This window comes from Sporisorium graminicola, chromosome SGRAM_18 (assembly GCF_005498985.1).
Source record: "Sporisorium graminicola strain CBS 10092 chromosome SGRAM_18, whole genome shotgun sequence".
NCBI lineage: Eukaryota > Fungi > Basidiomycota > Ustilaginomycetes > Ustilaginales > Ustilaginaceae > Sporisorium > Sporisorium graminicola.
Window position 1 is genome coordinate 179666 of NC_043727.1, and position 14713 is coordinate 194378.

At 57.4% G+C, this 14713-nt stretch overlaps 6 protein-coding genes across 6 annotated transcripts; 2 read left to right on the forward strand and 4 right to left on the reverse strand.

The window, feature by feature from the left end:
* Positions 1-621: 621 nt before the first annotated feature.
* Positions 622-4613, reverse strand: EX895_002861 (uncharacterized protein; the record flags this gene model as incomplete). The annotated part of the gene is made up of 2 exons (XM_029883459.1): positions 622-1285; positions 1477-4613. The coding sequence occupies 2 exons, from the start codon at positions 4611-4613 to the stop codon at positions 622-624; spliced, it is 3801 nt and encodes a 1266-aa protein (XP_029740136.1).
* A 1818-nt stretch (positions 4614-6431) lies between these two features.
* EX895_002862 (uncharacterized protein) lies at positions 6432-7449 on the reverse strand (the record flags this gene model as incomplete). The annotated part of the gene is made up of 2 exons (XM_029883460.1): positions 6432-6692; positions 6793-7449. 2 exons carry the CDS (start codon positions 7447-7449, stop codon positions 6432-6434), a joined length of 918 nt encoding a protein of 305 aa, XP_029740137.1.
* Positions 7450-8210: 761 nt separating this feature from the next.
* Positions 8211-9998, forward strand: EX895_002863 (uncharacterized protein; the record flags this gene model as incomplete). Its single annotated transcript, XM_029883461.1, has 1 exon — positions 8211-9998. The coding sequence occupies one exon, from the start codon at positions 8211-8213 to the stop codon at positions 9996-9998; it is 1788 nt and encodes a 595-aa protein (XP_029740138.1).
* A 115-nt stretch (positions 9999-10113) lies between these two features.
* Positions 10114-11736, reverse strand: EX895_002864 (uncharacterized protein; the record flags this gene model as incomplete). Its single annotated transcript, XM_029883462.1, has 1 exon — positions 10114-11736. The coding sequence occupies one exon, from the start codon at positions 11734-11736 to the stop codon at positions 10114-10116; it is 1623 nt and encodes a 540-aa protein (XP_029740139.1).
* Positions 11737-12156: 420 nt separating this feature from the next.
* Positions 12157-12579, forward strand: EX895_002865 (uncharacterized protein; the record flags this gene model as incomplete). Its single annotated transcript, XM_029883463.1, has 1 exon — positions 12157-12579. One exon carries the CDS (start codon positions 12157-12159, stop codon positions 12577-12579), a length of 423 nt encoding a protein of 140 aa, XP_029740140.1.
* A 196-nt stretch (positions 12580-12775) lies between these two features.
* On the reverse strand, positions 12776-14644 carry EX895_002866 (uncharacterized protein; the record flags this gene model as incomplete). The annotated part of the gene is made up of 1 exon (XM_029883464.1): positions 12776-14644. The coding sequence occupies one exon, from the start codon at positions 14642-14644 to the stop codon at positions 12776-12778; it is 1869 nt and encodes a 622-aa protein (XP_029740141.1).
* Between the last annotated feature and the right edge of the window lie 69 nt (positions 14645-14713).

The window sequence follows — 14713 nt, forward strand, 5'->3', positions numbered from 1 at the left end:
CGAGACTGATGATGATGGGAGAAGGTTTTGACGGACAAGCCGGCTCCACCAGCCCCACCCCATTCCTGTTACGCGACGGTTAGTGTTGGTTCGAACTGAACAGCCGACTGCCTTCCGAACCCGTTAGGCGACGCTCGCCCGCCGCTGCCGAGCCGTGTGGCTTTTACGAGCCGCACGAATTTGAATCGTTTCACGCTTCGACCCTTTCAGAGCGCTTACGTTCGTCTGACCCGGTGTTTGCCTCGCAACACGGAGCATCAATACACGCTCCTCGTGTTGGTGTTTTTGAGACACTGGGAACATCTTTCGCAACCACGCTGACTTGAAGAGCGTAAGACTACTTGGGTGGAAGAACACTGGACGAGCCTGCGGCTGCTACCGTTTCTTTTCGCGACCTAATTTTATTGGTACATTTTTCAGCGAGAATAAAATGATGTCAAGCCCAAATGCCGTGCGAGTGATTTCCCCACTGCCAAAAACAACCGTTCGGACACGAGCGGTCTCAAAAGAAGCTCCCACTTCCTCAACAAACCAGCTCAGACAATCGAGACCCTCGATGAAACAAAGCAATAGAAACGGGATGATTTCGTAATGTAGCAACGACAATCTTCGACTTTCCGCTTAGGCCACCTCCTCACCAGCCGGCTTGGAAGGAGCGTCGGTCGGATCCTCGTGAATCTGACCTTCCTCCTCCTCGCGGCTGTCGTCCTCTTCGGCGGCTTTTTCGTTCATTGGGCTGTTGACGTTGGCATCGGCGTTGCTGTTGCTGTTGCTGCTAGCGTTGGTGTTGTTCTCCGTCGCAGCTTGGTCGCCCGTCGAAACAGCAGCGGGTGCAGGCGTCGATTTGCCTTCAGACGCATTCGACGGCGCTGCCTCGGCAGCAGGCGGCGAGTCCTTGACAGAAGCAGCAGAAGCTGCAGCAGTCGTCTCCGACGGCCCTTTGGACGGTTCCCGTACATCAACATCCATCGGCTGCGTTGAACTCTCCGCGGCATTGCTGTTGCTGTCGGCCTTGGGTGAAACCGCCTCAGCCTGAACAGGAGGTGGTGTTGTCGTTGTTGTTGCCGGTGCATTCTCCTTTTCAGCTTCCTCGACTGCTTGTTCCGCAATAGCTTCAGGCTTGGCATGGCCAGAGACGTCGCCGGTTCCGCCGCTCGTCACTTCTGCTTCAACAGCAGCAGCGCTTCCGCTCTTGGCCCGCTTGTAAGAATCCTCTGGCTCGTCCGCTCCCTTCTCCTCAGCATACGGCCGCTTACCCAGAGAGCTTTCGACACGCTTTTCAGGGCTAGGCGCACGATCCGAGGCAACAGAAGCAGAAGCAGAAGCAGAAGCAGAAGCAGAAGCAGAAGCAGAAGCAGAGCAGAAGCAGAAGCAGAAGCAGAAGCAGAAGCAGAAGCAGAAGCAGAAGCAGAAGCAGAAGCAGGCTCAGCAGCTGCAGGAATAGGCGCAGGTGCAGGAGCAGGCACATTCGCCGACGCCGAAGCAGAAGCCGCACCAGCCAGACCCATCAGCGCATCCGCAGCTCCTTCGTCGTAGTCCTCATCCACCATGCGAGACGATGGGGCGCGCGCAGCGAGTGGCTCGTTGCTACCATCCGAGCTGGCCGGCGAGACCTCGCGTTGCGCTCGAGCGCCTCCAAGTGGCGAGTTGGGCCTCGAATCGACGTGGTCTTCGCGCGAACGAAGCGAAGTGGAGGCGGATCGCTTGCTGCCAGGTCCAGCAGAAGCACCGCCAACACCACCAGCCAAAGGCGCCGCCTTACCGTTCTTACCTGCAGCGCCGCCCCGACCCGACCAGGGCGAGCTAGCGCGCGATCCAGTTCCCTTGCCCTTCTTTCCAGCGGCCGAAGGAGCGGGCGAGGGAGGTGCGGGGGCAGGCTCGAGCTCATCTTTGGACTTGGGTCCTCGACGCGACTTGCTGGCGGACCCTCCTGCACTGCGGCCCTCGGCACCGTCGTGGAGCGAGGGAGGACCGTGTTCGCCAGAGCGCGTACGCTCCCAGTCAGGAGTCGGTCCACGAAGCCCAGGCGGTGGTCCTCGTGCGGAAGCACCGCCCATCGGGCCGTCGTAACCTTCACCGTAAGGATGATCGTAGCGGCTTTCGGCTTGGCGATGAGGTGGAGGAGGACCGCCGCGTTCGTGCTCGAAGTGAGCAGGCGGTGGTCCTCGTTCGTCGTGACGAGCTCCATGCGGAGGCGGAGGCGGAGGTCCTCCTCGCTCGTAGCCGCTTCGTGGGCCACCCGGTCCCGTGCTGGTGTGACCGTTGTTGCTGTAGTACTCGCGTCCCTCCTCACGTCCGTAGACGGGGGGACGTCCAAATGCAGGCGAAGGCGCCTCGCTGCCACCGTGCTGGGAACGTGCGTAGCCTGACTCGTTCTTGGGAGTGATGCGACCACTGGCCGGGTAGCCACGACCCGCCTGCTGCATCTCTCTCTCGCGTTCCCTCTCACGCTCCCATTCCAGTTCGCGCTCGCGCTCGCTCTTGGGCCCACCTACGGCACGGCCATAGTGATCCAAGGGCGGCGGAGGTCCACCGCCAGGGCCACTGGCTGCGAGGGGTGGTGGACCACGGAAGTCGCCACCGTGAGCGTGTCCGTGCGGCGGAGGACCGTGTCCATCATGCATCTCGGAGCGGAGAGGCGGTGGCGGCGAGCGGCGCGGTGGCGATCCCAACCTCCTGCCGTACGGATCCATGCGTGGAGGACCGGGAGAAGGGCCTCGCGAGTGCGGGAAGCCACCGCGTCCGAGGGGTTCGGGGCCACCAGGACCTCCAACCATGGGAGCCAGCGCACCGGGAAGCGGGCCACGCGAGCCTCGTTCATCTGCGCCAGGGGGGCCAGCGCCACGGAAGGGCGGGGGCGAATGAGATGAACCCAGATGACCGGGACCGGGAAGGTCGCGCTCGGACAGATCTCCGCGGGCTCCGCCAGTACCGGCGAGCTGAGGACCGCCGAGGGGCGGAGGATACGAAGGACCAGGTCCGCCGCCGATCTGCGTGGGAGGACCGGGCGCCATGCCGTTGTTGTTGGCGTAGGCGGTAGGATGCACATCCTGAGGCACGGGTGCTTCGGGCAATTCGCCACCCTTGGCCTCGGCATGACGGAGTAGCTGCAAGCGCTGCTGAATCTGGGGGTTATCCGGGTCGAGGTCGGCTGCGCGTTCGTAGGCGTGGATGGCGTCGCTGATCTGGTTGTTACAGGCCTCGTACAGGCTGCCGAGGTCGAACCACACCTCGGAAATGTAGGGGTTGAGGCGGATGGCGCGCGAGTAGGCGTCTAGCGCATCGCGGTACTGGTTGATCTGGTAGTAGAGCACGCCGATCGAGCACCAGAAGGTGGGGTTCTTGCCATCGCGGTAGACGGCCTGCTGGTAAGCCTCGTAGGCCTTGTTGTAATTTTGGCCGGCCATGTAGGCACGTCCGAGTAAGTACCAGCTCTGGGCGTCGTTGGGATCGGACTCGAGACTCTTTGTAAGGAACTGGATGGCTCGCTCCTGGTTGTTGAATCCGGCGTTGGAAAGATGGTAGAGCCATCCGAGCTGCTGCAGCACCTTGGCATGATTGGGGTTTTCGGCAAGGACGCGCTCGTACGCCTCCTTTGCAGCATTGAACTCCTTCTGCTGCTCGTAGACATGGCCGATCTGGAACCAGATGTCGATCTCGGTGAGCGGACGCGGTGGGTTGTCGAGGATGTAGCGGAAGCACTCGAGACTGGCGGGGAATTTGTTCTGCTGCTTGTAGATGATGCCGAGACGGAAGTAGATCTCGTTGGCCTTTTCATAGTTGGGGTCCATGCGGACAACACTGGCGAAAGCCTCCTCTGCATGCTCGAGGCTACCGTAGCGATCGTAGAGGATGCCGATGCCATACCAGAGCTTGGGCTCCTTGGGGTTGGGAAGGTGGTAAAGCGCTTGCTGATAAGCGGTGTAGGCGCGCTGCAGATCGTCCATCATCAAATAGCAGTGGCCCATAGAACCCCAGGTGTCACCATTCTCGGGAACAATGTTGAGCACGCGCTGAAAGTAGTCGACGGCTTTTTCAAAGTTGTCCAAGGTGCGATGGACGCCGGCGATGGCGCTGAGAGCAGGCACAGAGTACGGGTTGTGTCGAAGAGCAGCCTCATAGGCCGAGAGAGCGCGGTCGTAGTCCTCCATAGTTTCCGCGGCTGAACCGACCGCGACCCAAGCAGCCTCGTTAGCAAGAGACAGTTTCTGCACGGCTGGAGACGATGAAGCAGGAGGCCCAGCAGGCGCGCCGCCGGCATCCATGATGCGGCTCTGAGCGGATGAGGATCGAGGAATGTGCGGCGGTGGGGGCGGTGGACCACCAGCGCCGCCCGGTCCATCTGCCATGACCATACGAGGAGGAGGTCCACCGTGGGCCGAAGGAGGTCCGTTGACACCGTTCATGGCATGTGGAGGCAAACCGGGCGGCGGTGGCATGGACTGAGCGTAGGATGAATGAGGGTGATGCATGGGACCGTTGCCGGGACCAGGGGCCATGCCAGGACCGCCTTGTTGAGGAGGAGGCGGGCCGCCAGCAGAGTGGTGTAAATCCCTTGCACCGGCGTGAGGATGATGCGAAGGGTGAGAGCTGTGTCGAGATGAAGGAGGCATGATGGGTCGAAGGAGTGGATGACTAGGCGAGCGAGCTGAAAGAGCGAGGCGATAGTAAAGGATATCGAGCTGGAGAAGATACGAATGTAGAAGAGGAGACTCGTCGACAGTTTCGAATCACGTATGACACTGGTAGCGGCGAGCAAGCAGCGCTAATCGATGCTGACGAAATGCTCTGTTTTGCTGTGAGCTCGGAAGATGCGACAAGTGTGCGAAAAGATCGGAGTAGCCGCCGACCGCTGTGTTACTGCGAGGCGAGCTGCTGAGTCGTGCGATTTCGTTCCGGTGTCGGTGACCACGATACCAGAGTAAAGAGTTCCGTTGTCAATGTCGACGGTAGGAAAAGAGACGATGTACCAGCCACGAGCGCCGAATCCAAACGCCGCGCCCAGTCTTTTGCAACGCTAGGACCGAAAAAAAGCCAGTCACTACGATGCAAAGACGCTGACAAGAAACGAGTGTGTCCTTCGACGAATGCCGCCCCAATCTGCGATCGATGGAGAAAGGTGAAATTGCGTAGGAAGGATCTCCGAGCTGTACGCGAGGGACAGAGACGAGGTGACTGAAGAGTTGATGGTGATCGTGAGGGATGGCGTCAAAGCAAATCGTGAAGAAAGGGAAGAGGCGACGGCGGATGCAAGAGTGCGCCCATGCGGATTGGCCTTTGCTTCGTCTGTTTTGTTCTAGCTTTTCATCTAACTCAGCCTGCTCTCGGATGCAATGCGAGCAAGCGAGGGAGCGAGCGGGCGGAACGACGATATTCTGAATTTGACGGTGATATAAGCGAGGGAAGCTCTTGAGCAGACAGCTCGACAGGCTAAGTGCTTTTTTCTTTATAACAAAAGACGAAATAAAAGACAAAAAAGGGAAAGTGGTTGGCGATACTGTACAATACAGGCTGCCGAACAGCCATGGAGCATTTTCGGGAACAAGAGGGGAAAAATAAGAAAAAGGACGCGTGCTGTCGAGCTGCTGAAATAGTCTAAGGACAGTCGTGATCCTACTGTAATTGACCGTCGAAATGAGTTTAAAACTACCAAAAAAACCGCATAAACAGCGTTGTAAAGTACCAGTACAGTAGAGTCTTTTGCAGCAAATAACAAAGGCGTGATCCAAAACGCGATGGCCAGCCAGTCTCACGGTGTTCCTTCTCCAGGCAGCTGATTATTTGTTTTAAGTATTTAACTGCTTGGTGCTGACGTCCTTGGTCGCAATTCACACAAAACGCTTTGCAGAGTGCCGACAGTCCTTTCATTATGGAAAAAGGTCTTTCGGAGGGCCGTTCTCGATTCCCATTTGTCTTGCACCTCCAGCCGGAATCTTTCCGATCAATATTTTCAACTCACGTCGGTCAAGAGCAAAAGCGGTCCCGGGTGACCATGAAATGGCACCAATCAAAAGCATGCCGCATGGGGAAGACCAGTGTCTGCCCAAACGTAACGAGGTCTTTCGTTTGACGAGCCCACGCCGCTCTTGCAGGCAAACAGCAATGCGCCTGTAATCACAAACAGGTCCATCAGCCGAAGCTCGACGCTTGGCTCTGCCAAATGCAGCTGCAAATGAGGCCCAAGCCAGAGCTGCATAACGATCGGGATCGGGCTCTCATCGAACCAGGTTAATCTCTACCCCTCCTTCCACAACCTGAGCCTTCTCTCCTTTGTAATCTCTTGCCACTTTGGTGTGGATCAACACACGGAAACGATTGGCAACAGCAAGCTATGTGTTGTTGAATTGTATTAAAAGTACATCCACGAAAAGAGCCGTCGCAACTCTCAATGCGGTTTTGCGGCAAGTGTCGATAGAGCGCAAAGAACTGATTCAAGGGTCGAGAAGGTCCTCGACATTGGACCAGTAGCTGGACTCCATGACTTTCTCGATCTCCTCCTTTGTAAGCCACTGGAACTCCTCGACGTCATTGCCCTCGCTCAACTCGGCGTTCCCTGCCAACACGTGTCCTTGCAAGAAGTAGGTCTTTTCGGCAGCTGCATTGACCTGCTTGTACAGACCGATGGGAAGATTAGAGACCATCCAGATATCCATCTTGTTGCCAAGAATGTCGGTCACGGATGCAGGTGCGACCTGGAAACGACACAACAATGGAACGGAGTGGAATGGCGATGTCAGTACAATGTTCGCTTTCAAGTGGTACGTCAAGTGGGTGTTGGCCCTTGGAACTCACGTCATGAAGGTTTTCACGCTTGATGTTGCTGAGCGCCTTGGCTGGGAATCGCCATGCAGCAGCATCCTTGCCCGACTTTTGCTTGACAACAAGGTAGAGTGTGCGGTCGAGTTTCCTTTCGAGACTGCGCACGTCGTTGCTAGCATCTGCGGGTGTCGTTCTGGGCAGGGGCCGGTTCTCTGCGTCGCCCTCAGTCGTAGAGGATGATGCAGAAAGCGCTGGTGCTTCCTTGGTCTTTGCAGCTTTGCCCTTGGACGCAGAGCCGGCAGCTGTGGCGATGGCAGAGAACCCTTGCGGCGAGCTGGTTTGGTCCTCCTCAAAACGCTTCTCAGCTGCAGAACCCTTTTTAAAGTAGAAATCCTTGGGGAAAGGCTGCTGCAACGCCTCGGACAGCTGGCGGTTGTATTCGTGGTAAGCCTTTTCGAAGCTGCTGGGTTCACGGAGGACGACGGGTGGTCTTGAGAGGATCAAGGAGCTGATAATCTTGGTCGAAGAGGAGGATGATGCGCTTGTCGCCTCAGACGCTGCAGCAGAAGAAGAAGGAGTCGAGGCGGCACTCGGAGTGGCATAGCTTGGAGAAGAGTGCAAGAGACGCATTGCAGACGCTTGCGATTGGAGCAGCCGCAAGCGCGGAGCAGCTGACCTCGTCGCCGACATTTTGTTCGTTGCGTGGATGATTGCAGTCTTGATAGCAGCGAAGCTAAGCCGGTGATTATTCTAGAAATGTGCAGATTGCGATGTGATGGGTCAAATGGTGGTGAAGTTCGGATGATGGTGAAACGAGGAAGTTCTCGGAATCGAAAAAATTGAGAAGGCTCGCTCGCCTCGCGCACTTTCTTTCTTTTCTTCCTGCTCGGCTGACTCTTCTCAAAAGAGTAAAAATGTCGTACAAAATTTTGTTTGAAGCTCTAACATTCTGAGCAACAAAAACATTTCGTGTGAATTGAGAGTTCAAGTTCGAAAGAGAAAGCGTGCTCAAGTCGATCACAAGCGTGAAGGCGGTGTGTGTAGCTAGCTGATTTGAATTTGAGAGAATACCAAGTGAAGCAGCAGGCAGCAGGCAGAAGCGGCAAGGCTAAGCGGTGGAGGCTCCAAGCCAAAGGCAGCAAGCGTACGGGCCACCTTTCTTTGACTGCCAAAACGTGATTTTGTTGAGAGAGACGCACGAAGGCACATCTCAACAGGGGCTCACCACACCGCATTCTCACTGCCAAGCACACTTATCAGCAATTGCTCTTGACCATCGACTTGTTGCTTCACCCGCTTCTTCCTTCGTCGCCCTTCATCCCTGCCCCCATCTCGTTCCTCTGGGCACACTTGGACACGACTCGTCGTTGCACTGTGGCGCATACTAGCAGGTCGACGCGCAAGGAAACTCAACTGCCACGACCGTCGAGCAGCAGCTATCGTTGCACACCATGTCGTCGTCTTCGAGCTCTAAGCAGAATGCCGATGCTCAGGCCAAGGACAAGTCCAATGTCAAGGACACTGTTGAGGCACCTCCACTCGTCTACCTCACCAACAAGTGGATCCAGGAGCTTGCACAGCGCATCCGCGCTCGACCCATCCCATGGGAGGGCTATCACCGCGCCGATCTGCTCAGCGCCGAGGAGCTCAAGATGATCAAGAGCGTCGATGCTATCGTCATTGGCCAGAATCGTTCCAAGCTCGACCCTCTGCTGGACGAGCACGGTCCCGACTACGTCTCTCTATACCTCCGTCTCCTGTCCAAACTCAGCCGCACCGATACCCTCCAGCAGATCCTCGTGCTCATCGACGACATGGTTTCCGACCGCGATGACCGTCTCGAGCTCTTCCTTTCGCTCGACGGCCAGGAGGAGCAGGATGGTATCGGGTTCCCCTGGAAACCGTTTGTCAAGCTCCTCGATGTTCCCGACGACTTTGTTCAGATGAAATCGGCCCAATTTCTCACATTACTCCTCGTCTTCTCCGCCACACACTCGGAACAGCCCAGCCCACCTGCGTCCGTGCTGCCTCGCCTCTTGACCTTCCTATCCTCGCTTTTGCGTGGCGCTAACTCCAAATCCGGCGCCAACAACTCCGGTCGTGCTCAGTCGGGCAACAGCAACGCATCTCCTGCTTCCCGTCGAATGTCGCCCGACTTTGCTGAAGGGAACGGACCCGAGATCGCCCTCGTGCTACTCGAAGCACTTCTCCGAACTCAAAAGTACCGCGAGCAAGCCTGGGACTTTGATGTCGCCAAGATGGGCCAGACTGCATCTTCAACGTCGGGCAAAGCTAAAGCTGTCAACGAGGAAGATGGCGACAGCGAGCAGCAGCAGCAGCAGCAGCAGCAGCAAGACGATGTCGACCGTGGATTCCTGTCAGAGTTGGCCCACATCTTGCGGCTCAGCAACGTACCCGCCAGCGGCTCGTCGTTCAACTCGAGCGCGACCTCGCCCGCCGGCTCTGGATCCGCAACGCCTTCGCGTGCGCCCGCCTCGAGTGCCGCTAGCACGCTGGTCGCCGGTGCCAACAACGGCACCAACACCACGCGCGCGGGCACGCAGCTCATCTACCAGGTGGTGCTGTGCTTCTGGCTGCTCAGCTTCAACAAGGACATTGCGGCCGAGCTCAACGTCAAGTTGGGGCTCGTTCCTCTGCTGGTTGACGTGGCGCGCAATGCGGTCAAGGAGAAGGTGACGCGTGTTACGGTGGCCACGTTCCGCAACTTGCTGGCGAAAGCGCCGGATGTCAATGCGCCCGTGATGCTGGGCAGCAAGTGTCTGACGCTTGCCGAGAACCTGCTGTCGCGCAAGTGGTCTGACGAGGAGATCGAGGAGGACCTCGAGTACATCAAGGCCGAGCTGGCGGAGCGACTCAAGACCATGACGACGTGGGACGAGTATCTCTCGGAGCTGCAGTCGGGCCAGCTGACGTTCGAGAGCCCCGTGCACGAGCTCGACGACTTTTGGAAGGAGAACGCGCCCAAGTTTGTCGACGAGGACGGCAAGGTGCTGAAGCAGCTGGTGACCATTTTGGACGAGAGCGAGGATCCGACGACGCTCGCCGTGGCGTGTTCGGATGTGGGCAAGTTTGTGCACTTCTTCGAGCAGGGCAAGAAGCGCGTCAGTGATCTCGGCGCCAAGGCGAAAATTATGGCGCTGATGGCCCATCCGGACGCCAACGTCAAGTACCATGCGCTGCATACCGTGGCGAAGCTGGTTTCGGCTAGCTGGCGATAAGCGTCGAGATGCGGCACACACTCGTTTCTCACACACGTATACATTCTTGTTCTGTTGCTGTTGAACTGTTTGTCTTTTTTATTCGGCTAGCAATCTACATGTCCACTTGTTTCGACTAGACGAGCAAAGGTGAATCAATGACTGAGAATCCGACGGCTACACCGCCCTCGTCGCTCTCCCTGCCTTTGGTCCTCAGCAGGTATCCGCCCGACTGGTGGTGGTGCACTTGCACGCTCTGCTGGCCATTTTCAAAGAGTACAGCGCCGTACACGCCCAGCTCGGAAACGGTGTCTTTGGCGAGCAATGCTCCCGCTTTGGTCCCCGGGGTGGTGGCGGCTTTGACCAAAAAGTTGCCCAGTCCAGCGGGGGGCTTGATGAGGCTCATCAGGATGTACGCCTGGCGCTTGGCGATGGCTCCCGTGTGTGTAGAGGAGGACGACTCGAGCTCGGCGAGGAAGCGCGGGATGTCGTCGCGATAGACATTGTTTCCGCCGCCTTCACGCTGCGGTTTGAGCACGTAGTTCTGCGGCTGAGTGAGGGCGAGTTGGTATCCCTTTTGGCCGAGGGGAGAGTCGTCGAGCGGGTAGAGGTCCGTGAAGGTTTCTCTGAGCTGCTGTGCCGTCGCAGGGGTGATTGCCGCTTGGGAGCCGAGGGAGCCGAGTAGGGGTTCGAGCTGGCCTGGCTCTGCGAGAACCTGCTGAACCTTTTTGGCTCCTGCAAGCTGAACAGCGATCGAGGGGCATTTGATTGCCGCACTCAGTTCGAGCTTTTTCCTCGTCTCCCATTCCGTCTGACCCGTATAATCGGATGGTCCGTAGCCAGCACGGAAGTAAACAACGCTGATCTCAATGCGACCCAGAACGGGATGCTGCAAGAACAGCGCGCGCTTCTCGTCGCTAGACATCCTCGCAGCAATCTCGTTGAAGCACTGCCGAACGACTCGGATTCCCCTGTCTTGCAGCGCATGTTCGAGCGGACGCTGGTCGAACGCGTTCCGTTCGCCTTCCTGCACCACGAAAAGCACGTATGTGTTCTTATCGGTCTCGCCCCTTTTGCGTCGTTGAGAGATGTACGCGGCGTGTGCGGCTGCCAGTCCGCCGGTTAGCACATCCTGGCCCTGGTTCACCGGCAAATTATCGAGGTTCGACAGGCCGCTGTGCACGTCAAGATAGTCCGTAGTCTGTGAGACATGTCGATGAAGGCCGTTCACCTTCGTACACAGAGCGCCAAACGAAGCGCTGATCGTGTTGAACTCGACCTGTTTGAGTTCGAGCTGACCCGACCTGCCCATTTCCGCAGCAGCAGAGGATTCGCTCTGTGCATCATGAAGCAGATAATCGCTCCTGAACAGACCCAGGCTCAGCGGCTGGACGAGATCGTCCTTGACAGAAACGTAGATGTCCCAAAGCTGTTTCTGGAATTCGTCGACCTGGACGACTGATTCGCCGATGACGCGTTGGAGGAAGGTATGGTCCGACGAGACCTGAGCGTAGAGCAAATCGTAGGCTGGTTGGATGTTTTGTGCCTTTTGAAAGAGTGCGCGTGGGAATGGGGAGGGAAAGAGCGAGAAGGGGGCGTGAATGGCGCTGTCGCTTGCTGGCTGGGTGGAGGGTGCGACGGGAACGGGACGGTAGACGATACCGTGAGCGAGGGCGTAGTCGGTAGCTTGGGTTGAGAGATACTCTCGTGCCTCGTCGGGCAAGGATGGCGGCCATGCTGGTAATGTTGGAGTCGACATCTTTGCGGTCCCTAATAGCTTACTCAGGAGGAGCGATGATGATAGGAAGAGGTTGGATAGGAGCAAAACGACGAGAGAGAGAGAGGAGCATCGGTGGAATAGAGCGTGAGTGTATGTGTCCGTGCAGCACTCGGACGGTGGTCTGAATCGCGCCATCCGACCACAACTCAAAACTTCTCAATCGGCTTAATTCCGACAGACTAAAGGACCCTGAAATTACAAATGTGATGCTCTCGGATCAGCATCTCCCTTCTCGATTGTCGCCATCACCATCGCCTTCGATCATCAGCGACACACCACCCAACTCATATCAACTCTTCGAACCACTCTCTGTCGACTGACCGGCTCGAGACGTCCATCGCCTTGAAGGCAGCTCACCACCACTTCCACTCCACTCCCTCTCTCTCGGCACCTCTTACAATGACCGTGAACGCATCAACACCAGTTACATCTGCCCCAGCCGATGAGCAACGCCGAACAGCAAATCAGGCCGCCTTCTCACGCGATCTTGAATTCCTATCTTCTCTAGCCAACCCCTACTACCTCAATCACCTCGCCCTAACCGGCGTGTTCTCTTCCGCAGCCTTCAAACGATACCTCAAGTATCTGGACTACTTTCGACATCCGAGATACGTCAAGTACCTGCAATACCCGCAGGCGCTACACTTTTTGGATTTGCTGCAGAACGAGGAGGAGTTCCGTCTGGCGTGTAGAGATCCGGCGTTTGTAGGCGAGGTCATGGCAAAGCAGGTTGGGCATTGGGCGACGTGGCGGGATCCGGAGAATGGGCCGGCAGAGCAGGATGCACAGGAGGCCGCTGATGGAGCTGAGCAGACAGCGTAGCCGTCAGCGAGCGAAAAGATCAACAGCATTCATGAGGCGAGAGCGTCTCAGTATACCCTTGTAAGCATCGTCTTACAGCACATCGATTGCATGAAACGCGAGCATCTTCACCTCACCTCACTGACTCTCAGCTATCACACTCACAAGCTCTCTTTTGTTCGACTTGAACAGATTGATTGCGATTTGAAACTCTGCCCTATCGAAATCTCGCGTGATGATGTTCCTCTACAAGACCCTGGCCCGTGATCCTCTCTCCCGACGTGCCCCACCCATCTAGATCTGCCTCCTCATCGATCTTCCTCAGCCGTTCCCTCTCCCTCTCGCGCTCCTCCTCCGTCATCGCCCTCGCGACGTACGCCTTGGACACAATCTCCTGACTCACCCTCTGCGTGTCCAACTCCAACGCATCCGACTCGCCCGTGCCTTTGCGACGTGCTTTCCCGCGCTCGTGCTGCTCGTCGAACAGCAAACTGTTCTCGTCGTCTGCAGCGCCGCCGAGATGCTCGTACCCGCGCCCCTGGCCGCTTGCGTTGATCGAGGATCCACCGCCGCGGAAAATCGAGCTGGCTCGACTGCGGATGCTCTCGCCCAACTCGTTGAGGCCAGAGATCTCATGACCGACCGAATCGGCTCCGCGCGTGATCAGCCGGTATTTGAGCCAATTGTACAGCGCGATGCCCAACAGCGTGATACAAAGCCCCGTCACATTGATTGGCGTGAGCTCGTCGCCAAACACGCTGCTGGCCAGAGCGATCGTAAGCACCTCCTTGAAAATGCCCGCCACGCTGAGCGTCACCACACTTGTGCGCTTGATGAGCGCAAACTCGGCCAGGTTCATCCCGAATGCCAAAAAACCCGGGGCAGCGATCATCGCCGTCGTCCGCAGCCCGTGCGCCAGGGTATCAAAGTACCCCGACTTGGCGGCGAAGATGTTGTGCCACGATTCGAAGATCGCCGAGAGCGAGATGAGCGAGACGCCCATGACGGGGGTCAACCAGAAAACGGTGGCGATCGGATTGTTCATTCCCATCTCGTCCCTGTCAAGGAGCATTTGCGTCAAAGCCCACCGCAACCCGCCCAACGCCGATGCCGACAACACCTGCACCGCCCCGACCAGCACGAACTTAGTTTCCGCCGCCACCATCATCACCACGCCCACGGTGATCAGCGAGATGATCCCGATCAAGCTCCACCGGATCACCTCGAGCCCGAACAGAAAGGCGAAGAACAGCACGAACGCGAGATTCGAGCTCTTGCACATGGTGTAGAACGTCAGTGTGATGGTCTTAAGGCTGGTGTTGGAGAGTCCGATGTCGAGTGCGGTGGCGAGGGCACAGGGGACGACTTTGGACGCCCAGTCGAATCCAGAGGGTCGCGAGGTGGTGCCATTGGGTCGACGCGGGACGAGCTGCGGGAAGATCTTCAGGGCCATGCTGCTGAGGATGAACTGCATGAGCATGTGGAAGCTAGTGACGAAGAGCGGGAAGGAGAAATTCTTCTTGTCGGTCGAAAACATCCACTTGTTGTACACCGAGATGAGCGTGGAGAAGGTATACCAGCTGAGGATGAGCAGGACGTTGACTACGGAAGCTTTCCAGTATGCGTCCCGGCGTTCGCTCAGCGTACCGCCCTGTTGGCGCTCCAAGAAGCGAGTAGACGGGATCGAAGATGCCTGCTCCGCCAACCTCCAGTATGCTCCGGGGTCGAGCGTGTGACCAAAGGTGCTCGTTGGCGTGCGATGCCCTGTGGACGGAGAAACGTCGTCGTGATACGGACTCGAACGCCCGCTCCTCTCGTTGTTGCCAGTAAGCGGTTGCGACTCTGCATCTGCCGCGTATTCTTCTTGTTCCTGATTTGGCAGTTGGCTGCGCTGCTGTGTCGGTGACACTGGGGTGAAAGTTGGCTTGGAAGAAGCTCGTATTGTGTCGGAGGAGAGCTTGGGCACGGCCACGTCGGAAGAATTACGAGCGGATGAGCTGGTCGGGAAGAAGAGGATATCGGACTCGGAAGACTCTATCGAATGCTCGGTGCCGATCGAGCGCGTGTCGGCGGGTTGCAGACTCATGGTGAAGACCAGTCTGTATTTCGATCGTATAAAGGTCGAAAGAAACGGCGTTGCGCTGCGGGCTGGTTG